The 24,870-nt window shown below is 36.2% G+C and overlaps 1 protein-coding gene across 3 annotated transcripts in view; it reads left to right on the forward strand.

Annotated features, from left to right (window-relative positions):
- The first annotated feature begins 1,298 nt into the window (after positions 1-1,298).
- thw (chitin-binding domain protein thawb) overlaps positions 1,299-24,870 on the forward strand; it is a 152,347-nt gene continuing 128,775 nt past the window's right edge. The window contains exons 1-3 of one of the 3 annotated variants that reach the window (XM_073971862.1): positions 1,309-1,486; positions 12,151-12,436; positions 12,576-12,938. In XM_073971862.1, coding sequence (XP_073827963.1) covers positions 12,923-12,938 — 16 coding nt within the window. In that variant the 5' untranslated portion in view covers positions 1,309-1,486; positions 12,151-12,436; positions 12,576-12,922. Of the gene's footprint in view, positions 2,044-12,150; positions 12,437-12,575; positions 12,939-24,870 lie in introns of all 3 variants that reach the window. The other 2 variants (XM_073971845.1, XM_073971854.1) reach the window with 2 other exon arrangements.

A 24,870-nucleotide genomic window follows, 5' to 3' on the forward strand; every position in this document is an offset into this window, starting at 1 on the left:
TTAAACATCTATAAATGGTCTTCTAGTTAAAAAAGACCGGTAAAAATGCTCCAGCTATGGATGACCTGTAAGAGGTTCTCCAGCTATAGACGACCTGGAAAAAATCCCATCACTTTAGAAAAAAAGGTATTCTTAGAAAAAATGTCTTCTGGATTTTGAAGATCTTTTAAAAGTCGGCTAGCTATATATGTAAGACCTGTAAAGGTGCTCTAGATATGGATGACATTTAAAAGGACTTTTGGTTTTAAAAGACCTGTAAAGGGCAGAAGATATGTAAAGGTCTTCCAGCTATGGATGACCTGTCTGAAGGTCTTCTGTCTAACGAATATATCTAAAAGATCTTCTGTCTGTAGAAGACCTGCGAAAGTTCATGTCGACTGAGGAAGACCTGTGAAAGATCATCTGCCTACTGAAGAAGTTTGATAAATATCTTATGACCAAAGAAGTACAGTTCTAAATGCATTCCTGTGTGTCTGTAAGTTACCTTAAGGGTATTTTGTCCCTAGAAGTTCTTCAAAACGTCCTTCTTGTCATACCTTTCTACAATCCTATCCACAGATATAAGAAAACCTTCTAAACCACTTCCGAAAACAGTTAGTCTATTTTTTCGTAAACTTTACAAGCTCCCCCTGTAAACTAAACACCCCAATAACATAATTATATTTAAAACATAATAATGATGATCTCATGATGATGAACTTCATAATGATGTTACTCAAAGATATTTCTGTTATTATGACATTATCAGAGAAGCGGCTTGTTATGATGTTGGGAGATTTTGCATGCATCTTCTGTTAGAGAATCATACAACAACATAATAATCAACGACAACAACATCATCATAATAAAATAAAGATGATCATCATTCACACCAGTGGTCTTTTCTTGAGCTAAAACACCAATGTTTGGTCTGTTGGTCGGTCTATTGTTTTGTTTTGACTGCCTTTGCTATTTGGCATTGTTGTTGTATATACATACATCTTCTTCTTCTTCTTCTTCGTTTCACTGATTGTTATTATGTCTGTTGTCGTTATTTTTCAAAATTCAATTGGAAATAAAATCCTCAGCAGAAAAATAATCACAACAACACAAAGCAAAGTAACAACAACATTTAAGAAGAGCTACCCAGAGCAGAGTAACATCATCATCTGGCAAAACACAAGCGACCGACCAACCAACCTACCCAACAACTGAGACGACGTCAACCACAACAACAACCCACAGCAACCCAGCGTCAAACAATTTCTTTGCACAAAAAGCAAAGTTTGAAAAATCACCTAAAGTTGGATGATGTTTTTGCCAAATGATACATTCAAACGCGAATAACGAACGTGTACGGACGTCTCCACTCAAAAGAAGAAGAAGTAACTGAAACTTCTACTCTCGGGATAAACTTTAGTTCGCATTTTCAGTTTATTTTTTTCTGATTGTTTCTGAAAATTCAAATTGAAGCAACACATAATTGAAGTTTTTCTTGGATAAAAAAGTAATAAAGGAAAATTAATTTTTATAATAAAACAAACAAATTATGAAAATTTTCAATATTTTTATGAAAATAAAATTTAAAACATTAAAAAATATAAAGTGTTTATAGAACAAAAAGAAAACAATAATTAAAAAATTAAATTAAAAAATATTATAAAAAAAATTAAATGACAAATTCATTTTGTGGCATAAAAAGGATTGAAGTGTTATACAAAGTGTTATATCGAACAAAAAAAATATTAATTGTGTATCCTTCCATTCACAGAGTAGGTGAATGAATGAAAACAGCCAAGCAATATTGTAGCTCCTAATGTGGTTTAAGTGCATTTCAAGTTTTTGTCTTAAGTCTTTTGTTTACCATCACCATTACCTGCTGTAAGAAAGGTGACTTACAAGTTGCAATTTAACCTTTTCCAACTAAGAACATAATATTTGTAAACCCAGCTGTAAACGTAATATTCAATCTTCCACCTTTATTTGTACTCGTAATTTATGAACTAAAGCAACTGTGAACCCATCTCAGATTTTGGAATATACCAAACCCTAAAGAAACCTTGGGTAAGCACATAAGTTAGAAGATGTAGTATTAATTAGAGCATGAACGGCCTCATTCATATAAACACTTAATTTGTATTCGTTCAATTTAAAATCATTTGCATAATCGCTTTTGCGGAAGAAAAGGAGGAGAGGTGGTTTCCTTTAGCAATCCTAGGTCCCGAGTCGATTCCCAGTTAAGTAACATCACATTTTCAACTGTGGCAAAAACGACCCTTAGCCTAATTGAAAATTAAACGATCTTTCAGATAAATGTTTCTGAAAATCTGCATGATGATATTCAAAATTTTGGTTGGGGACTCATCAAATCCCCAACCAAAAGTTTGAATATCATCAACCAGATTTTCAGAAAAAATTATCTGAAAGGTCGTTTAATTTTCAGTTATACTAAGGGGCGTCTTTGCCACCGTTGTAAATATAAATATAAAATTGTAACACGAAAAAGTTGACATCACCTGGGCATTAGGGTTATGACTTTTTTACAACCACGTATTCCTGAATAATATTTTGATGAGTTTTTACTCAAGATTGCATAGCATCTTAATTAGAAAGTGATTCGACGAAAAAACCTTCCGCACAAAAAGCTTTTAAAGTTTTAATTTTTCAGAATTTTTGATAATTTTTTTTCAATCACTGTAAGAAGATATTTAACTGAAAACAAGGTATAGGGGCACACGACATAACCAAAATGCCATAACTTTTTGTTTTTCACTAATTTTATCATCGTATTATAACATATATATAATTTTATATAATATATAACTTTATTTCATATATCATAAAAATTAAAAGCGGTTTGTGCGGAACCTTTTTTAAAATATAAATGGAATAAAATTTATTTTAGTCATTAGTAGGCAAATGGCCATTCATTCGTGCAAAAGGAAATAATTTTTGGAGAAAAAAAAATTTTTTTTTCACTTCATAGAATTTTTTCAAAAAAAAATTTTTCAAAGTTGTTTGTGCGGAACCTTTTTATACCCTCAGCCTTTTAGGCTAGAAAGGGTATTTACTAGGCCTAACATGTTCTAAAGACATTATTCACCCCTTTAAAAGGAAGAAGGATCAATAGAAATCCGTTGTGAAAAAAAGAAGATATGCCCGTTTAAATTTGAAAATGTAAGAAACCCAGATTTTCACTACTTTTACCGTTATAAAAGAATAAAACGAAGTGACTCAAACGAACTAAAGGCATTTTCGTTGTCCATGGATCCCAACACGATAGAATTTTGCGTCAGAACGCTTGAATATTTTTCTGGACAACTTTTGTAGCACAGTGCCATTTATCGACATTTTCCGAAAAGTTTGCACCTTTTCAAGGCCAAAACTGCCTGAAGGAGCGTTCCAATGATGTTGCGATGTATTAGGGAGTTCTTAATTACTGTCTTGGCTACAATTTGTTTCTTTGTGTTGGATCGAAAATCTCAATGCTTTGGCCGTTATATGCCAAAATGTCCAAAAAACGTGGATAAAAAACTTAAAGTCAAAATCGGGAGGCTCGATTTTCACCGTAGACCTATGGTCTAGTGGACTTTTTTGCTCAGTTCAATCCCAGGAATCAGAAACGCGAAGGGACCATTAAGGGTTTCAAATTGCACCTTCTCAAGGCCAAAACTGCCTGAAGGAGCTTTCCAATGCTGTTGCGATGTATTAGAGAGTTCTTAATTACTGTCTTGGCTACAATTTTTCTTCTTTGTGTTGGATCGAAAATCTCAATGGTTTGGCCGTTATATGCCAAAATGTCCAAAAACGTGGATAAAAATCGTAAAGTAAAAAATCAGGAGGCTCGATTTTCACCGTAGACCTATGGTCTAGTGGACTTTTTTGCTCAGCTCAATCCCAGGAATCAGAAACCCGAAGGAACCATTAAGGGTTTCAAATTGCCCCGGCCTAGTATATACACTTTGATACGATCAAAAATGTACCTCATCGAAATAACGGTTTTAGACACCAAGTATGTTTGGACGATATTCGCCACGAAATTAGCCATGTTCGTCCGATTGTCTGTCTGCTTGTCTGTTCGTCTGTCTGGTTTGTGCGCTCGAAAAAAATTTTGGGTATCCTAATATTCTGTCCAAACTTAGTTTGGGTACCTCCTCTACAAAAGTTCAACAAATTTCTGTAAAATGGTGTGAACGATAACGCTGTAAGGGAGCAATCGGTTTGGTCTAAACTTTGCACATCGTATTATTTTTATTTCAGATATAGATAGGGTTCGAATATAGACTATATCGGTCCACTCCTTCAGGTACCTACCACACAACATTCGGAAAAAGTAAAGTTTAAGAGCTCCCCTCTGATAATTTTGAATTTTTTTTCAGTAGGTAATCCTAGCGCCTTACCTCACGACGCTACAATTTTTTGCTTGCGCAAGTCAATACTTCCTGAGATATTGGCCTAAAAGCTCCAAAAAAGCCTGACGGCACCAACCAAAAAGGCAAATCCGCAAGATAATTCTGGCAGGGAGTTTCTGATTGGTGCAGACTTTGCACATCGTATTATTTCATATAGTCATGTATTAGGTTCGAATATGGCCTATATCGGTCCATTCCTTCAGGTACCTCCTACACAAAATTCGAATAAAGTTAACTTTAAGAGCTCATCTCGGATCATTTTGAATTTTTTTTCAGTAGGTAATCCTTGCGGCTTCCATCGCGACGGTACAATTTTTTGCTTGCGCAAGTCAATACTTCCTAAGTATTGGCCTAAAAGCTCCAAGAAACTCTGACGCCACCAACAAAAATGGCAAATCCGGCAAAATAAATGTTTTTGGTTTAGTTGTTTTTTATACCCTCAGCATTTATGATAACGAAATAATGGTTTTAGACCCCAAGTATGTTTGGACGAAATCGGTTTCAGACAATTTGGAGTCGATTTAGCAATGTCCGTCCGTCCGTCTGTCTGTCTGGCTGGTGCGCACTATAACTCTCGAACTGATGAACCGATTTAGTCCAAAATTTGGCTTCCGTAATATTTTGTCCAAGCTTAGTTTAAGTTCGAAGATGGGTAATAACGGTCCACTCCTTCCGGTACCTCCCCCACAAAAGTTCCAAAATGTTCGGAAAATTTGTGGGCACGATAACTCTTGAAGGCAATAACCGACTTGGTCCATACTTTGCACATCGTGAAATTTCTACCAGACTTAAATGAGGTTTCAATATGGACTCAATCGGTCCACTCCTTCAGGTACCCCCAACACAATTTTTCGGAAAAGTTCAGTTTAGGACCTGCTCCCGAATCGCTTTGATTTTTGTTGAAGCAACTTGTATTCAAGGCCCCCCCATACGACGGTATAAGTTTCATCAGGGGAAAGTCCATACTTCCTGAGAAAATGGCCGTAAAGGTGCAAAAAGCCCCTATGACACCTTGTGTAGCGGTTGGAGGGCAAGATAACTCTCGAACGAATCTGTCGATTCGGTCCAAAATTTGGCCTTCGTAATATTTTATCAAAACATAGTTTAAATTCGAAATGGGCTATATCGGTCCATTCCTTCAGGTACCTCCCCCACAAAACTTCAAAAATGATCGGAAAAATTTTGCGTACGATAACTCATGAAGGGAGTGACCGATGTAATCTATACTTTGCACATCCTAATATATCTACCGGATATAGATCAGGTTCGAATATGGACTTCATTTGTCTACTCCATCTGGTACCTCCAACACAAAATTTCGGATAAGTTCACTAAAGACCCCCAATATTTAAAAAAGTGGCACTAAAATACTAGGACGATATCACTTGAATGGGGCAACCAGTTTGGTCAAAACTTTGGATCTCCTAATATTTTTTCAAAATTTAGTTTAACTTTCAAAATGGCCCATATCGGTCCTCCCTAATGGTACCTGCCCTACAAAAGTTCAACATTTGTGTCTTAGTGCAGTTAATTCCTGATCCACATTTTTGTCGGCAAGTTCAAATGTCCAAAAGGGCCACAAAATTCTGAAGAGACCTTAAATACATTCGATCTGTCCGGAGGTAAAAGTTTCGTTTCACATTGGCTGAGGGTATATATCTGTCGGCAAAGCCGACTGACACTTTTTTACTTGTTTGATTTTTCTCATCTATGAACATTGTAATTTCAGAATCCGCAAAAACTTCTCAGGCGTAAGCACCTTCCATTTAAGAGCACCGTGCTACTTAACCCTACCTACAAACACCGAAATTAATACCAAATTTCCGAATTCCCCTCTGTTCCTACTCCCGATATCAATTTTATTGCAAATTTCCGAGATTTGTTTCTCATCTTCATTATACACACCATCAGGAATCCAAACACTAAAATTCACAATTTTAGTTCTATATTTTAACAAATACCAAAAGGTTCAAAATTTAGTTTCACTTATCACTGCTTGAACACATAATTACGCATTTCCAAAACTACCTCCATATCTGAATCCTACACACTAATCTAAATTCCAAATTTCAGGATTCCATCTTTATCCGTTCACCCAAATCTTAATTGTAGTAAATTTAGTACCTTTAAGTACTCTTCGTACGCATAAGTCCGAATTTTCAAAACTACTTCCATTCTACTCTCCATCAATAACCTTAATTCCAAACTTCAGGATTCGAGCTTTATTCATCCACCCAAATCCAAACTGTACCAAAAATAGTACCATTTAGTACTTTTCGTATTCATAAGTACGAATTACCAAAATTGCCTCAATCCTTAACTCCAACAGCAATCTTAATTCCAAATTTCTGGATTTCAGCTCTATCCGTTTACCCAAATCCAGATTTTACCAAATTTAGTACCATTTCCATTCTACACTCCGGCAGTAACAATAATTCCAAATTTCATGATTCCAGCTCTATCCGTTCATCCAAATCCTAATTGTACCAAATTTAGTACCATTTAGTACTTTTCGTACCCATAAGTACGAATTTCCAAGACTACTTCAATCCTTTACTCCTAAAGCTATCTTAATTTCAAATTTCTGGATTCCAGTTCTATCCGTTCACCCAAATCCAAATTGTACCAAATTTAGTACCATTTAGTACTTTAGTACCCATAAATACGAATTTTCAAAACTACTTCCATTGTACTCTCTGTCAGTAACAATAATTCCAAATTTCATTATTCCAGCTCTATCCGTTGACCCAAATCCTAATTGTACCAAATTTAGTACCATTTAGTACTTTTCGTACACATGTGTACACCCTTCCAAAAACACCTCCTTATGTCAACCGTACTCTTTAGTCTTGATTATCACTCCTCCAAATTTCAACCTTTAGGCTATTTCTTTTCACAAAATACGAATTGGTACCAAATTTAGTACATTTTAGTACTTTTCGTACACTTATATTTTGAATATCCAAAAATACTTTTGTACATCCATCCTGCAATTTTGATTTTTCAAAAATCAAAAATCATCTATCCTGCACTCTATCAGTGATTCTCATCCCAAATTTCAGAACTACAGCTCTACCGGTTCGCCAATTACAAATGGTATCATATTTAGTACCTTTTAGTACTTTTCGTACTCTTCTAGTTCGAATTTCCAGCCTTATCTGACACCTTCGGACCAAGAGTGACCCTCATCCAAAATTTTAAGTTTCTAGCTCCAGTCGTTTAGCCTGGACGTTGATTATCAGTCAGTCATGAGTCATCATTACTCAACTCTTTTATAAGTGTACGAGGGGCACTAAAAAACCTTCTGGCCTAGACAACACTTAGTGTCGCCAGGCGTCATTTGACTTTTTTGGAAAGTTTGACAGTTTTTAGCCTAAGCGTACTCAGGACAGTTTGACATACGACCATGTGTTGAGTTGTTTACAGTGTCGTGATTGAGACACCTCCAAAACATGGTTTTTGAACGCTTTTACAGCACCTACTGTTGACGAAAATCGTGGAACACGCCTTTTTTTCTTGATGTGCTGGAATCAGATGAAGTCATTGGATCCCCAGTCAGGGCTGTACGGCGCATGACCCAGCCAATCCACGTTTTGTCCGGTCCGGTTGGAATCGATGTGTGAGAGCTCGAATTGTCATGATGCAGAATTAGTCGCCTTCTCTTGCTCGGTTCTTTGAATTTCTCAGAAGACTTTTGGGAAACAAATTTTAGTGTAACACTCAGAATTAACCGTCTTACATTTCTGAAGCCCTATAGTCGCCACACGGTCAGTTTTGCCGAAGAAACAGGCGACCATTTGCTTCGAAGATCTTCTTCAATCAACAACTTTCATTGGATTTGGCTAGCTTTCGAAGACTTAAACGGTCGATTCCTTTTCTGTTTCGGGCTCCTAAGCATAGATCCAAGATTCACCGTCTGTGACGATGTTATAAATGTCGTTTGAAGCACCGCAATCGTTTTTGTTCACAATTTCTTTGCACAAATCCACAAGAGTCATTTATTGAGCGATTGACCAATTTTGCTGGATCCAGCGAGAAAAATTCATTTTTGCGGCCAGGTGTTCATGCAATATCAAATGTAAGTTGGTAGAAGAAATGTCCAAGGATGGCTCTATCTCACGGTATTTAACATGGCGATCTTGCATTACCCGTTCACACACGGCTTAATTTTTTCTGGTACAACTGCCGTTTTTGTACGACCCTCACGACCCTCGTTTTTTAGCAAAGTGATTTTTTCAAGTCACTGTAAACAACCCAACACATGGTCATATGTCAAACTGACCTGAGTACGCTTAGGCTAAAACTGTCAAACTTTCCAAAAAATGTCAGATGACAACTAGCGACACTGCAAGTTGCCTAGGCCAAGCGTTTTTTAATGCCCCTCGTAAATGTTTTGTTTTTATGGTGGTTCCATACACAAATCTCAAATTATTCAGTTCAGCTTTCCAGATTACCTGTGAAAATTTAAGACTTAATACTAGAAATTGAAACTTCGATATATTTATAGAATTTTAATTTACAATTTTCTTGTCATCATTTTTTGATTTTTTCCACGTATACCTTACGACTTTTCCGACTCGACGATAAAAATAAGGTCTTGAATTCTTCAGCTATAAATAGAATCGGTATACACTTATTGATTAGATATTAGTAGACGTCGGATTTTTGCTTTTTTTTAAATTTCAACCAATTTTAACTACGTTATTATTAGACAGCGGAATCCTATGCAAATGCATATATGGTTAGGATGGTCGTAGAGAAAATCTGATTAGACAGAAACCAGTTTTATCACAAAATAAAACGAATTTGGTCCAGAAATTTTTGCATACTTTGCATATCGTGCATATTTTGACATATTTGCATAAAATGAGCATATGCAAAACCATATGCAACAAGTAAAAATGTGTCAGTCGGCTTTGCGAACAGATAGATACCCTCAGCCAATGTGAAGTGAAACTCTCATATACGGACAGAGCGAATGTATTTAAGGTCTCTTCAGAATTTTGTATCCCTTTTTGTACATTTGAACTTGCCTACAAAAATGTGGATTAGGAATTAACTTCACTAAGACACAAATGTTGAACTCTTGTGGGGGAGGTACCATTAGGGAGGATCGATATGGGCCATTTTAGAAGTTAAACTAAAATTTGACCAAATATTAGGAGATCCAAAGTTTGGACCAAATTGCTTGCCCCATTCAAGTGATATCGTCCTAGCATTATAGTGACATTTTTTTAATATTGGGGAGAAGTACCGGAAGTTGTGGACCAGTATTGCCCCATGAAACTAAGTTTGGATAAAATATGACGAAGACCAAATGTTGGACCAAATCGGTTGAACAGTTCGAGAGGTATCGTGCTCTCCGACCGCCACATAGTTTTTACACTTTTACCGTCGTAATGGAGGTAGCGAATGCAAATCGCTTCAAAAAAAATAAAAGTGATTCGAGAGCAGGTCTTAAAGTGAAATTGTGTGTGAGAGGTACCAGAAGGAGTAGACAAATATAGTCCATATTCGAACCTGATCTATATCTGGTAGATATATTAGGATGTGCAAAGTATGGATTACATCGGTCACTCCCTTCAAGATTTATCGTGCGCACAATTTTTCCGAACATTTTTGAGCTTTTGTGGGGGAGGTACCTGAAGAAGTGGTTCGATATGGTTTATCTTCGAATTTAAACTATGTTTGGACTAAATATTATGAAGGCCAAATTTTGGACCGAATCCGCATATCCGTTCGAGAGTTATCTTGCGCTCCATCCACTACACACGGTGTTATGGGGCTTTTTGCATCTCTCAGGCTATTTTCTCAAAGAGTGTGGACTTGTTCCTGATGGAACTTGTACCGTCGTTTGGGGGGCAATGAATACAAGTTGTTGCAACAAAAAACAAAGCGATTCGAGAGCACTTATCCGAAATTTTGTGTGGAAGTACCCGAAGGAGTGGACCGATTGAGTCCATTTTTAAACCTCATCTAAGTTTAGTAGAAACTTCAAGGTCAAATCGGTTACTTCCTTCAGGAGTTATAGTGCGCACACATTTTCCGAACATTTTCGAACTTTTGTCGGGGAGGTACCGGAAGGAGTGGACCGATACAGCCCATCTTCGAACTTAAACTAAGTTTGGGCGAACTATTACGAAAACCAAACTTTGGATCGAATCGGTTGACCCGTTCAAGAGTTATCGTGCGCTCCAGCCAGACAGACGTACGGACGGACATTGCCCAATCGACTCCAAATTGTCTGAAACACATTTCGTCCAAACATACTTGGGGTCTAAAACCATTATTTCGATGAGGCACATTTTGCCCGTTTGAAAGTGTTTATACCCTCGTTAGCATAAATGCTGAGGGTATAAAATTATATACAAGGATTTGGGGTCTGAAAATTCCACCGAAATGGCTAAAATGTGTTATTAAGTCTTCGTTAGGGGTATGAAACTTTACACCTGAAATTTGTCCGCATGGGTCCACGTCTTCATATAGCCCCCATAGAACGGTACCAACAGATTTTCAGAATTTGAAAGTTGTAGCCTCAAAATCCCACCGAAATGACTGAAATTTGGTATTTAGTCTTCGTTGGGGGTATAAGACGTTCCATCTGAAACGGTACCTCCCGATTTTCGGTATTTTGAAGGTTGTGGCCTCAATATCCCTCCGAAATGGCTGAAATTTGGTATTAAGTCTTCGTTGGGGGTATAAAACTTTCCACCTGAAATTTCTCGGTATACGTCCACGGCTTCATATAGCCCCCATAGAACGGTACCTCCTGATTTCTGGTATTTTGAATATCCCTCCGAAATGGCTGAAATTTGGTATTAAGTCTTCGTTGGGGGTACAAAACTTTCCACCTGAAGTTTCTCGGTATAGGTTCACATCTTCATATAGACCCCATAGGAGGGTACCTCCCGATTTTCGGTATTTTCAAGGTTGTGACCTCAATATCCCGCCGAAATGACTGAAAGTTGGTATTAAGTCTTCCTTGGGGGTAAAAACTTTCCACCTAACATTTGTCGACTTAGGTTCAGGCCTTCATATGGCCCCCATAGAACGATACCTCCCGATTTTTGGTATTTGGAAGGTTGTGCCTGTGGTTATGCATATGCAAAAATTTATGCATTTCGCATAATTTTGCATATGTCATATGTTTCGATTGCAATTTAATCAGAAGCCAAAAATATGCCCAGTCCCAAAATTTGACATGAATCGGACCAAAAATAGGGGTTGCATAAAATTCCACTGTCTAGATTTTAGGCTTTACATCTCACTTCGGCGATGTTTGTGACAAATTGTATTTTAGTATATCTGTCATTGAAACCTTGTTAAAATTAAAAAAAAATATATACCTGTTTCAAGTGATCGATTATATGGATTAGCCTATTTGATATAACCATCTTCATAATTATAGGCATTAAGAAAAAACCATGGGGAAATGAAGATGGTATCATAAACAAAAGATGAAACCTCCAATGACTTCCGCTTGAGACATTAGGTCGATGGATGAATTAGCAGCACTAATAATCAATCAAAACACTTGCCTTTTTATGCCCCAAAATTAATTGTTAAAAGAAGAATAAAGATGAAACCAAAAAAATAATAACACGAAAAGAAACAGCAGGCTAATTAAAATATCATTAGGCCTAAACACAAAAAGGCACGCCCTTCTACCATTAACACCAAAAAAAGAAACATAAAAACAATAATAATTATTAAAAAATAAAAAATAGATTTTTAAATTATCTCCTTACTTGCCTTGCAGAAATCTTGAAATAAAAGGAAAACAAAAAAAAAAACTTTAAAATATATTTGAAAAGACTTTGAGAAACAACGAAAGAGAAGTGGTTAAATTGCCCCCTGTGAACAAAACCAAGAATTCAAAGACAAACAGCAAAAATCAAAAGAAAAACTACGTTCACTCCTTTTGAAGTGAACTCTAAATCATCAATACCCGGCAAAACAAAAAAAAAAAAAAAACAAGAACAAACAAGTCACAAAAGAAGCACAATCTATTTGCCTAATATCAAAAGAAGCTTGAAAAAAATAAAGTAATTTTAACACACACAACAACAATAACAAGAAAAAATCATATTTTGCAAAAATATCATCATCATCATCATCTCCATCGACACCTAAAAAAAGAAGAAGAAGAAGTAAAAATATTACAATAATCACGAATTTTTGTAGATTTTGTCGGGTCGCTTAAAATTCATTGCAAAAATCGGCAACAACAACTCGAAACTGTAACAGCAGCCACTGTCTATCGTCACCACAAAACGACACTCAGATTAAACTAATCCCCGCTTCCAAAGTCATCCATTGTCATCAGTCAGTCAGCAGCAGTGGCTTAGCTTTGTGGAAATTTGAATTTGAAGAGTGCCGAAGTTAACGTCCAAAAGAGTAGCAGCAGCACCAATCAAGTAGCAGCCAACCGTCATCATCAGTTGCAGTTACATTTTTTTTTGTGAAATATCAAAACGATTTGTTTTGTATCGCAGAGTCTTGTTCGCAAAAATTCATCATCAGCGCCCAGAATGCGGCTTTTTACAAGTAAGTTATTATTGAGCAAAATAAAACAAATCAAGACAAAACAAGCCAAATCTTTGGAGATTTCATAAGCTATTATATATCGTCAATGTAATGGAATGGTCATCACAAAATGTGATTTACAATAGGTCAACTTTCAAAACCAGTGATTTACTAGTGTTGTAGAACCATCTCCTCTTTATTTGTGGTATTTCAAAGCAACTACATTCTGAATAGTCTCATATCACTAATGACTCATGTGGTAACCTAAAACAAGTTCAAAAAAATCCGTCCGCTTTGACGCCAGCTAAATACCCTCAGCCTATAGCTTTACAAAAAAAAAAAAAAAAAAAAAAAACAATAACAGGAGCGCTGGACCTAAATGTTGTATAAACAGATCCATAATTTTAAATATGAATATCAGTTTTGTTGGCGATAAAATAAGTTTTGGAAACTTTCAGAAGTTTCTGTGGTAAAAATCATAAGCAGTGGGTCAGGAAAGGCCAGTGTTAGATCCAATCAACACAGTCTACATGAATGAATTTGATAATACTTCCTGAATACCACTTAAAATGGAATTTAGAACCATTTTTAAGGGAAGTATGTTTTGTTTAGGTGATCCTTTATCGAATACGAAGGCACTCCAGTGGCGAAGCTGCCCCATGTTAGCCTATATACCCTCATTAGTCAAAAGCCTGAGGGTATAAAAAAGGATATTTTGTATACCCTCAGTCTTAAGACTAACAAGGGTATATAGACGTTCATACGGTCAAAATGTGCCTCATCGAAATAATGGTTTTAGACCCCAAGTATGTTTGGACGAAATCCGTTTCAGACAATTTGAAGTCGATTGTGCAATGTCCGTCCCTCTGTCTGTCTGACTGGCTGGATCGCACGATGACACTCGACCTGATCAGTCAGGCCCTGGTCAGATTCGGTCTTTTTCGGACTTAGTTTAAATTCGAAATGGATCATATCAGTTTATTCCTTCGGGTACCTTTCCCACTAAAGCTCGAAAATTTTAGCTAAAATGGTGTGCACGATAACTCTCCAAGGCAGTAACCGATTTGATTCATATATCGATATATAGATCAGGTTCGAATATGAACTATATAGGTCCACTCCTTCGAGTACCTCCCACACAAAATTTCGGAAAAGTGAAGCTTGCCATTACAAAGTAATGTAAACAAAAATAACTAACAAATAACTATTATTGGTGACAATATAAAGAATAGATGATGGTGCACATGTTAGCGTTCAAACAACCCTTAATATAATAATAGTATAATAACTAGTAAGTCAGTGCGACATGTCGTTGTTAAAATAATGAGTTAGTAGGGGGTTTCGTAAGTAGTTACGACTAGTAAAAAAGTACTATAAAAACCCTTTATTTAGTATGGATTTTTTTGCTGGATTAACAGCTTGAATCTCTTTGATTCCTTTTGCAACCACTTGTATTCACTGCTCCCATTACGACGGTCCAAGTTTTTTCAGGGACAAATCCATACTTCCTAAGAAAATGTCCCGAAGGCTGTAAAAAACCCCTATGGCACTATGTGTGGAGCGCAAGAAAACTCTTGAACGGATGAACCGATTTGATCCAAACTTTGGCCTTCGTAATATTTTGTCTAAACTTAGTTTAAGTTCGAAGATGTACCATATCGGGCCACTGCTTCGGTACCTCCCCCAAAAAAGTTCAAAACTTTTCGTTAAAATGGTGCGCATGACACTCTTCAGGTTACCTCAGCCACAAAAGTTCAAAGTTATTGCTTTTGTTTAAGTGCAGTTTAGAATCTGTTAGAAGATTCTTTGGTGTTGTATACCGATGTCACTCCTTGAGGTCCTGTTTTTCGTGGCCAAGTCCATGCTTCCTGACATATTGGCCCAAAACCTCCATGTTATACTGTGACCTTAGGATTCGCTATGTATCGAAAAAATATTACTTCCAAAATAATATCCACTTCCAAAGTGGAGCATTCCTTCAAGTACTTCCTCCGCAAAATTTTTGAGTCTTCCGAAGATAGAGGACTTCCTGAAGTTCTTCATAAGATAGAAGACTTCCTGAAGGTAGAACATCACCTAGAGGTCTTCTATAAATAAAAGGTATGTTAAAGGTCTCTGTTAGACAGAAGATCTCATAAAGTTCTTCCAAGGATAGAAAAATCTCTTAAAGGTCTTCTATAGATGAAAGATCTCCTAAAGAGGTTTTTAGATAGAAAACGTCCTTAGTATCCTCTATATATAGGAGATCTCATTTAGGTATTCTATAGATCATCCTAAAGGTTTTCCACACATAAAAAACCTTTATGTACCTTCTATAGACAAAAGACCTCCTAAATGTCTTCCAGAGATAGGGGACCTCCTAAAGGTCTTCTATAGACAAAAGACCTCCTTAAGGTATTCTATATATAGAAGACCTACTATTTTAAGGTTTTCTGTAGATAGAAGACCTGCTAAAGGCCTTCTCTAGATAAAAGACCTCCTAAAGGTCTTTTATATACAAAAAGATCCTCTAAAGGTATTTTATAAGTAGAAGACGTTCTGAAGGACTTCTAAAGATAGAAAGGCCCTTAAGCTCTTTAATAGATGAAAGACCTCCTGAAGGTCTTCTATGGATGGATGGAAGACCTCCTAAAGATCTTACGTAGATAAAATACCCCCTAAAGGGTTTTTAAATATAAAAGACCTCTTAAAGTCTTCCTTAGATAGAAGGTCTCCCAAAGGTCTTTCATAGATAGAAGACCTCCTAAAGGTTTTCTATAGATAGGCTACCTCCAGAAGGTCTTCTATTGATAAAATACCGCATATTTTAAGGTCTTCCGTAGATAGAAGGCCTCCTAAAGGTCTGCCATAGACAGAAGATCCTGTAAAGGTCTTTTACGGGTAGAAGACGTCCTGAAGGTCTTCTACAGATAGAAAACCAATTAAAGATCTTTAATAGATAAAAGACCTCCTGAAGGTCTTCTATTGATAAAATACTTCCTACAAGTCTATAATAGGTAGAAAAACTCCTAAAGGTCTTCTATAGATAAAAAACAATCTAAAGGGCTTCTATAGATAAAAGCCCTCCTAAAGGTCTTCCAAAGATAGAAGACGTCCTGAAGGTCTTCTATAGATAGAAGGCCTATTAAAGGTCTTCAATTAGAAGAACGCCTTTCCAATGTCTTCTTTTGATAGACGATCTTCAGGACTCCTTCTACTTTTAAAATACCTTTAGAGGTTATTTTGTCTGTAGAGGACCATTAGGAAGTTTTATATCAACGGAAACTTATTGCTTGGTCTTCTATCTATTTATGGAAGTCCTTTATAAAGTCTACTATCTACGAACGACCTGGATCAAAAGATGAAGACCTGCTAAATGTATTCTATAGTCAGAAACCCCTCTAAAAGTCTTCTAAAGGTAGAAGGCGTCTTGAAAGTCTTCTACAGATAAAATACCTCCTATTTTGAGGTCTTCTGAAGATGGAAGTCCTCCTAATGGTATTCTATAAACAAAAGGCCTCATAAAAGTCTTCTATAAACAGAAGACCCTCTAGGGGTATTTTATAGGTAGAAGACGTCCTAGAGATCTTCTAAGAATAGAAAACCTCTTAAAGACCTTCAATAGATAAAATACCTCCTAAAGGTCTCCTATAGATAAAAAAATCTCTTAAAAGTCTTCTTCTCACAAAGGCCTTTCATAGATAGAAGACCTCCCAAAGGTTCTATAGATAGAAGGCCTTCTGAAGGTCTTCAATTGATAAAATACCTCCTACATGCCTTCTATAGGTAGAGAACCTCCTAAAGGTCTTTTACAGATAAAAGACGTTCTAAAAGACTTCTATAGATAAAAGACCTCTTAGAAGTCTTCTATAGCTAGAAGACGTACTGAAGGTCTTCTATAGCTAGAAGACCTTTTAAAGGTCTTCAATAGTTAAAACGCCTCTTAAAGGTCTTCCATTGATAGAAGATCTTCAGTACGTCTTCTACCTTTAAAAGGCCTTTAGAGGATCTTTCAATAGTTAAAAAGACCTCCTAATGATATTTCGTTGATAGGAGACCTCCTAAAGGTCTTCTATAGCCAGAAGACCCTCTAAAAGTTTTCCGAAGTTAGAAGACCTTGTGAAAGTCTATAGAGGACCCTTAGGAAACCTTCAATCAATGGTAGATCATTACAAGGTCTTCTATGTATGGAAGAACTGGATCAATAGATAAAAATACCTCCTAATGATATTTGTTTGATAGAAGACCCTCTAAAAGTCTTCTAAAGTTAGAAGACGTCCTGACGGTTTTCTATAGGTAGAAGACCTTGTGAAAGTCTTCCATTGATAGAAGACCTTATAAAGGTCTTACATACATAGAAGACCTCCTGAAGCTCTTCTATACATAAGACCTCCTTCTTAAGGACTTCCATTTATAGAATACCTCACAAAGGTCTCCAAGAGGTCTTTTATCTTTAGAGGACCTTTACCAGAAGACCTCCTAAAGGACTTTTACAAATAGAAGACCTCCTGAAGCTCTCCAACTGGTCTTCAATATTTAGATGACCTATACTAGAAGACCTCCTAAAGGAGTTTCTTAATAGACGTTTAGAGGCTATTTTGTCTATAGAGAACCCTTAGAAAGTCTTAAGTCAACGGTAGATCATTACAAGGTCTTCTATATATAGGAGAAATGAATCAGTAGATAAAAAGACCTCCTAATGATATTTGGTTGATAGAAGACCTCCTAAAGGTCTTCTATAGGCAGAAGACCCTCTTTAAGTCTTCTGAAGTTGTGAAAGTCGTCAATTGATAAAATACCTTACAAAGGTCTTCCATAGACAGAATGCTTCCAAACGCTTTTTCGTAGATAGAAGAGCTCCTAAAGAACTTTCATAAATAGCAGAGCTCCTGAAGTTCTTCTCTACATAAGACCTCCTAAAGGACTTCCATTTAGAGGAGACCTGACAAAGGTCTTCTATTTATGGAAGACCTCCAAGTGGTCTTCTATCTTTAGAGAACCTATACCAGAATGCTTCATAAGGAATAAAGAAGACGTCCTGAAGGTTTTCTATATGTAGAAGGCCTTGTGAAAGTCTTCCATTGATAGAAGACCTTATAAAGGTCTTACATAAATATATAGAATGCCTCCAAACGCTTTTCCTCCTGAAGCTTTTCTATACATAAGACCTCCTAAAGGACTTCCATTTATAGAAGACCTCACAAAGGTCTTCTTTTTATGGAAGACCCCCAAGTGGTCTTTCATCTTTAGAGGACCTTTACCAGAAGACCTCCTAAAGGACTTTCTTAATAAAAAGATCTCCTGCAGCTCTTCTATACAGAAGACCTCCTAAAGGGCTTCCACTCATAAAAGACCTCCTAAAGATCTAGAGATAGAAGACCTGAAAGTGATATTTTATTTATGGAAGACCTAAATTAGCCTTCCATCTTTAGAGAACCTTTACCAAATCTTTTGTAGACAATAGACTTCTCACAAGTCTTTTATAAGCAGAGGACTTTTCACAGGTTGATATAGTCAGAAGACCTTTTACCGGACTTCTATAGGCACAAGACCTTTCACAGGTCTGGTATAGAGAAAGAAACAACTTTTATAGGTATTCTTTAAGCAGAAGACCTGTGAATGTTTTTCATTCTTAAATGCCTTTGATAGGCCTTATGTCTTTAAATGATCTGTGAAAGGTCTTCTACCTACAGAAGAGCCATGAAAGTCCTCCTGTGTAGAGATTACATGGAGACAGAAGGCCTTTTCCAGGACTTCTTCTAGACGAAATGTATTTCCCAGGAATTCTGTGACAAGAGAACTTTCCCAGATCTTATTTCAGAGGTCTTGTTATGATAGGAAACATATCGAGGTTATTAATTAAAATAAAAGTTAGTCACAGTTCTTCTATAGACAGAGACATTTCGCAGGTCCTCTGGAAAAAGTACTTACTAATAATCTCTTAAACCTCTTAAAGGACTTTCATAAATAGAAGACCACCAGAAGCTCTTCTGACCTGAAAAAGGTCTTCTACCTTTAGAAGGGACGTGAAAATCCTTCTGTATATACATAGATGACATAGAGACAGAAGGCCTTTTCCGGGACTTCTTTAGCCGGAATACATTTCCCAGGAATTCTTTGCACAGAAGACCTTTCCCAGATCTTATTTAGAAAGAAAGCATTTCGCGGATCATCTATAGCAGACGACCTTTCAGAGGTCTTGTTATGATATCAAACGTATCAAGGTTATTAATTAAAATAAATGTTCGTCACAGTTCTTCTATCGACAGAGGCATTTCGCAGGTTCTCGGGAAAAAATACTTACTAATAATCTTTCATTGATAGAAATCTTCCTAAGATCGTATACAGTCAGAATACCCTCCAAAGGTCTTTCAAAGGAAGAAGACGTCCTAAAGGACTTCTAAAGGTAGAAGGCCTTGTAAAGGTCTTCCATTGATAGAAGACCTTATAATGGTCTTCCATGGGTAGAAAGTCTGCTAACGGTCTTCCTTAGATAGAAGACGTTCTAAAGTATGCCATAGATAGAAGACCTCTTAAAGTACATAAATAGAAGACCACATGAAACTCTTCTATAAAGCAGACCTCCTAATGTTTTTTCATTCTAAAAATGCCTCTGATTGGCCTTCAAAAAGGCCTGTAAATGGTCTTCTACCTATAGAAGGGACGTGAAAATCTTTCTGTATATACATAGAGACAGAAGGCCTTTCCCGGGACTTCCTTAGACGGAATCGTCACGGATCATCTATAGCAGACGATCTTTCAGAGGTCTTGTTATGATGGGAAACATATCAAGGTTATCAAATAAAATAAAGGTTAGTCACAGTTCTTCTATAGACAGAGGCATTTCGCAGGTCCTCTGGAAAAATACTTACTAATAATCTTTCATTGAAAGAAGTATTCCTAAGGTTTTCTATAGTCAGAAGGACTTCTAAAGGTAGAAGGCCTTGTAAAGGTCTTTCATTGATGATATTCCATAGGTAGAATGCCTGCTAACGGTCTTCCTTAGATAGAAGGCCTTCTAAAGTCTGGCATGGATAAAAAACCTCTTAAAGGACTTTCATAAATAGAAGACCACCTGAAGCTCTTCTTTCATTCTAAAAATGGCTCTGATAGACCTCTCTAAAAAGACTTGTAAAAGGTTCTCTACCTATAAAAGGGACGTGAAAATCCTTCTGTATATACATAGATGACATACAGACAGAAGGTCTTTTCCGGGACTTATTTAGACGGAATACCTTTCCCAGGAATTCTGTGGACAGAAGACCTTTCCCAGATGTTATTTAGAAAGAAAGCATTTCGCGGATCATCTGTAGCAGACGACCTTGCATAAGTCTTGTTATCTCAAGGTTATTAAATAAAGGTTTGTCACAGTTCTTTTATAGACAGAGGCATTTCGCAGGTTCTCTGGAAAAAATACTTACTAATAATCTTTCATATATAGAAGTCTTACTAAGGTCTTCTATAGTCAAAAGGCCCTCCAAAGGTATTTTAAAGGAAGAAGACGTCCTAAAGGACTGCTAAAGGTAGAAGGCCTTGTAAAGGTCTTCCATTGATAGAAGACCTTACAATGGCCTTCCATAGGTAGAAGACCTTCTAAAGTCTGCCATAGATAGAAGACCTCTTAAAGGACTTTCAGGTCTTCTATAGGTAAAACAACTTTTGTAGATCTTCTGTAGACAAAAGGATCTTTACAGGTCTTCTCTAAAAAAACTTTCACATGTCTACTGTAGGTAAAAGACATTTCACAGGCCTTTCATATATAGAAGGCCTTTAAAAGCCTTTTTTCAAGAAGAAGGCCTTTCACAGGTTTTCTATATACAGAAAAAGTAGGAAGAATTAATAAAATTTATCTTAGAGAATCTTGTTTTAAACGTAAAATTACTGCCATCTAATTACACACTTATGTACTTTTTATTGGCCAATAAACTACAGACGACCTTGCCTTAGTCTTCCCCCAAAAAGTGATTTTAATAATTTTCTGCACAACATCAAATTATGTATTTGATAAAAATCACTGAAATTAACTGAAACGTATCAAAACCCAAAATTATGGAAGTGCTTAAAAATAATAATTTGTCAATTAAATAATTTTCTGTGTGTGTTGGTGTGTAAATGCCAATTAATTATTACTAAAATAAAAAAAACGTAAACAAACGAACAATTATCTTTGCTCGATTGCCAGACATCTCTTTCAACATAATTCCACAATTTGTTGAGTTACAATTTTTTTGATTGAAACGATTTGATTGCAGAAAATCCCAGAGAGAGAGAGAGAAACGTAAACGCCATGTCTAGCCAGACACCAAAAAACACAATTCACTCAATTAATCAATTTATGATAAAGCTTTGTACCACCATAACCTTTGGCCAATAATGGTACCTTTGGTAACTGGATGCTTGATGCTTTTCCAAGGGAGAAAAATGCAATGAAATCTTTAAATAGTCTTTTGGGAGAGTGTTATGTTGTTGTATGGATGTGTGAATGTCTGTTTGCTTGTTGCTGTGGCTTGTCTGTTTGTTGTTGTTAAGTAATTGAAGAGCCACAAGAGTTTAGTTGCGGCATCGTTTATGCGAGCATATTTCCCGCTACAAACGGACATGACATTTTCAATTGGTACCAAAACAAAAAAGAAGACAAGGCAGCATTAGAAGACGACGAAGAAGAAGAAACATTACAACAAGATTTCATATAAAACAACCAAACACACAACAACACCAAATGTAAACTTTACATGTGAAAGGTTAAATAACACAAAAATCAAACAGTCCACATTAGCAATAACAGCAACAAAATCATTTAGTTAATGCTAAAAGCAAAAGTCAAAACAGATGAGAATAAATAAAATCACCATCACCGTCATCTCTATCTTAAAGTTCTTCTGAAAATTGTTGCCACCATAAACTGACCATTCACAAGAAATATGGAATTGAATTTGGTGTTGCTGTTTTTCTTCTTCTTCTTCGTCATCTACTAAATGTCGATAAGTCGTTTATGTGCGTATTGTCAGCTGTGTTATACAACTTTGGCTAAATGACGCCGCATAATGGGGGTTAAGCACGCAGCTTTGACAAGGACAGATTGAAAGATGTATTTTGTTTTGGTTGGAGCGGCTTGCAGCGACTTGCAGACATAAATATTTGAATAAAATGCGAATATGAGATATTCTTATTTGAATTTGTCCTTAGGTAAAATTCGTTACGCATTTAATGCAAATCATTTTTGTCTGTCAGTTTGATAAACACAATATTCAAAACAAAAGACTTAAGACACAAACTTGATATTGTAAAATTACACTGTGCAACATTTTTAAGGTAATTTTGTGCAAACGAATTGAGCTGAGGATTTTTTGAAAGTACAGACCCAAACGACAAAACGCCTAGGTGGGTTTTGTTGTGTCAGATCCAGCTTGGATTTTATGGACCCATCTAAACATGGTTAAATATTGAGTTTTTAAAGAAATTCTGGGCTATATCTCTGAAACCTATGTAAATCTTCATCTGACCTCTGAAGCAGATTTGTAGATAAGGACAATAAAATATTTTGAGAAATAAAGAACTCGGAAAACTACATTTATTGCCTCAAATTGTATAAAATATCAAAATTTTCCATAATTTGTATACATTTCGCACCATATCTCCAAAACGGTTAATTTTTCATAATGCATCATTTTGGAAAAATATTCTCTGGAATGTAATACACAACTCTTCAGAACAAGTCATTGTAGTAAAATGCCTCTATCACGTTGTTTTCAGTATATTTTTCAACGACACTTTAATAAATATGTCAATAATGTGGTGAAATCCGAAATGCGAGAATAAACTGTCGGTGTAAACTGTGTTTGAAATATGTGTTGTAAAAGATCTGATGCAAAATACCGCTGAAACAACATGAAGATGAAGTAAGCATTCTAGAGTTTCAAAATGTTCTAAAGAATTGCTGAGAACATTATTTGGAAGATTTTTTCAAAAGGTTACTTGGTTCAACTTACAATAGTTTGGCTGATAATGACCAGAATTTCATAAGTTCTGCTAGTTTAGGGCTACAATATTGGTAAAGACAGTCAGGCCCAATTCCTATTCGTTTCTGAGATAAAGGCCCGATAAATGCAAAAAAACTGTAGTTTTAGTCCCGTTTAGATGAGGCCATAAATTCCGAACTGGATCTGACAGGACAAAACCCTACTAGTGTTCTTGTAGTCTAAATATGTGCTTTCAAAAAATGAATACTAGAAGTTGTTTGCGTTTTCAGTGTTGCATAGTACTATACAAGGCCTATGAAACTTCCTATGTCCATAGAAGACCAGTGAAAGGTCTCCTATCTTAGAAGTCTTTTGTCTATAGAAGACCTGTGAAAGGTCTTTCATCAGTAGAAGGCATATGAAAAGTATTCTGCCTAATGAAGTTCTTCTAACGAATTCAGAAAATTATTCAGTTGATCCTCTCACAGAAGATCAGTTGGACATTTCACAGAAGAACAGTTGGTCTTCTGTCTGTAGACGGCCTTTTGTCCATAGAAGACCTGTAAAAGTTCTTCTGTTTAAAAAAGTCCTGGGAAGTCTTCAGTTGATCTCTCAGTCATCATCTGTTCCTCACACAGAAAATCAGGTAATCTTCTCATAGAAGATCAATATAAATAGAAGATATGTTTAAGATCAGTTGACCTTCTTACGTATGATCAGTTAATCTTCTTACAGAAGATAACATTATCTTCTCACAGAAGATCAGTGGAACATCTCATAGAAAATTAATGGGTCTTCTCACAAAAAATCTGTTGATCTTCTCACAAAAGACCTGTATATATTCTCGCAAATGATCTGTTAAACTTTGCACTGAAGATTATTTGATCTTCTCAGAGAAGAACATTTTATTTTCTCACAGATGATCATAAGATTTTATCAGTTGATCTTCCAACAGAAGACCGTTAATCTTCTCTCGGAAGATCAGTTGATCTTCTCACAGAAGATCATTTGATCTTCTCATGGAAGGAAGGTTTATCTTTTCATAAAAGATCAGTTGATAGATTCATAGATCGTTTCACAGAGGATCAGTCACAATACTCATAAATCATATGTTTATGATCATAAGACCTTTTCACAGAAGATCGGTTGATCTTCTCACAGAAGATCGGTTGATCTTCTCATAGAAGATCGGTTGATCTTCTCATAGAAGATCGGTTGATCTTCTCATATAAGATCAGTGGATGTTCTCATAGAAGACCAGTTGATCTTCTCATAGAAGAACAGTTGATCTTCTCATAGAAGATCAGTTTCCCTTCTCATATAAGATCAGTTCGTCTTTTTATAGAAGAACAGTTGATCTTCTCACAGAAGACTAGTTGATATTCTCACAGAAGATCAGTTGATCATCTCACAGAAGATCAGTTGATTATCTCACAGGAAATCGGTTGATCTTCTCATAGAAGATCAGTTGATCTTCTCGTAGAAGACCAGTGTTGATCTTCTCATAGAAGATCAGTTCGTCTTCTTATAGAAGAACATGTGTTCTTCTTACAGAAAATCAGTTTATCTTCTCACAGAAGACCAGTTGATATTCTCACAGAAGATCAGTTGATCTTCTCACAGAAGATCAGTTCGTCTTCTTATAGAAGATCAGTTGATCTTTTCATAGAAGATCAGTTGATCTTCGCATAGAAGATCAGTTCGTCTTCTTATAGAAGAACAGTTGTTCTTCTTACAGAAAATCAGTTTATCTTCTCACAGAACACCAGTTGATATTCTCACAGAAAATCATTTGATCTTCTCACAGAGGTCAAGTTGATATTCTCACAGAAGATCATTTGATCTTCTCACTAAAGATCAGTTGATCATCTCAAAGAAGATCAGTGAGTCTTTTCACAGAAGATCAGTTGATTTTCTCACAGAAAATCAGTTACCCTTCTCATATAAGATCAGTTCGTCTTTTTATAGAAGAACAGTTGATGTTCTCACAGAAGACTAGTTGATATTCTCACAGA

Source organism: Musca autumnalis, unplaced genomic scaffold (genome assembly GCF_047663935.1).
Source record: "Musca autumnalis isolate F117 unplaced genomic scaffold, ASM4766393v1 scaffold_1, whole genome shotgun sequence".
In the NCBI taxonomy this organism is placed as follows: Eukaryota; Metazoa; Arthropoda; class Insecta; order Diptera; family Muscidae; genus Musca; species Musca autumnalis.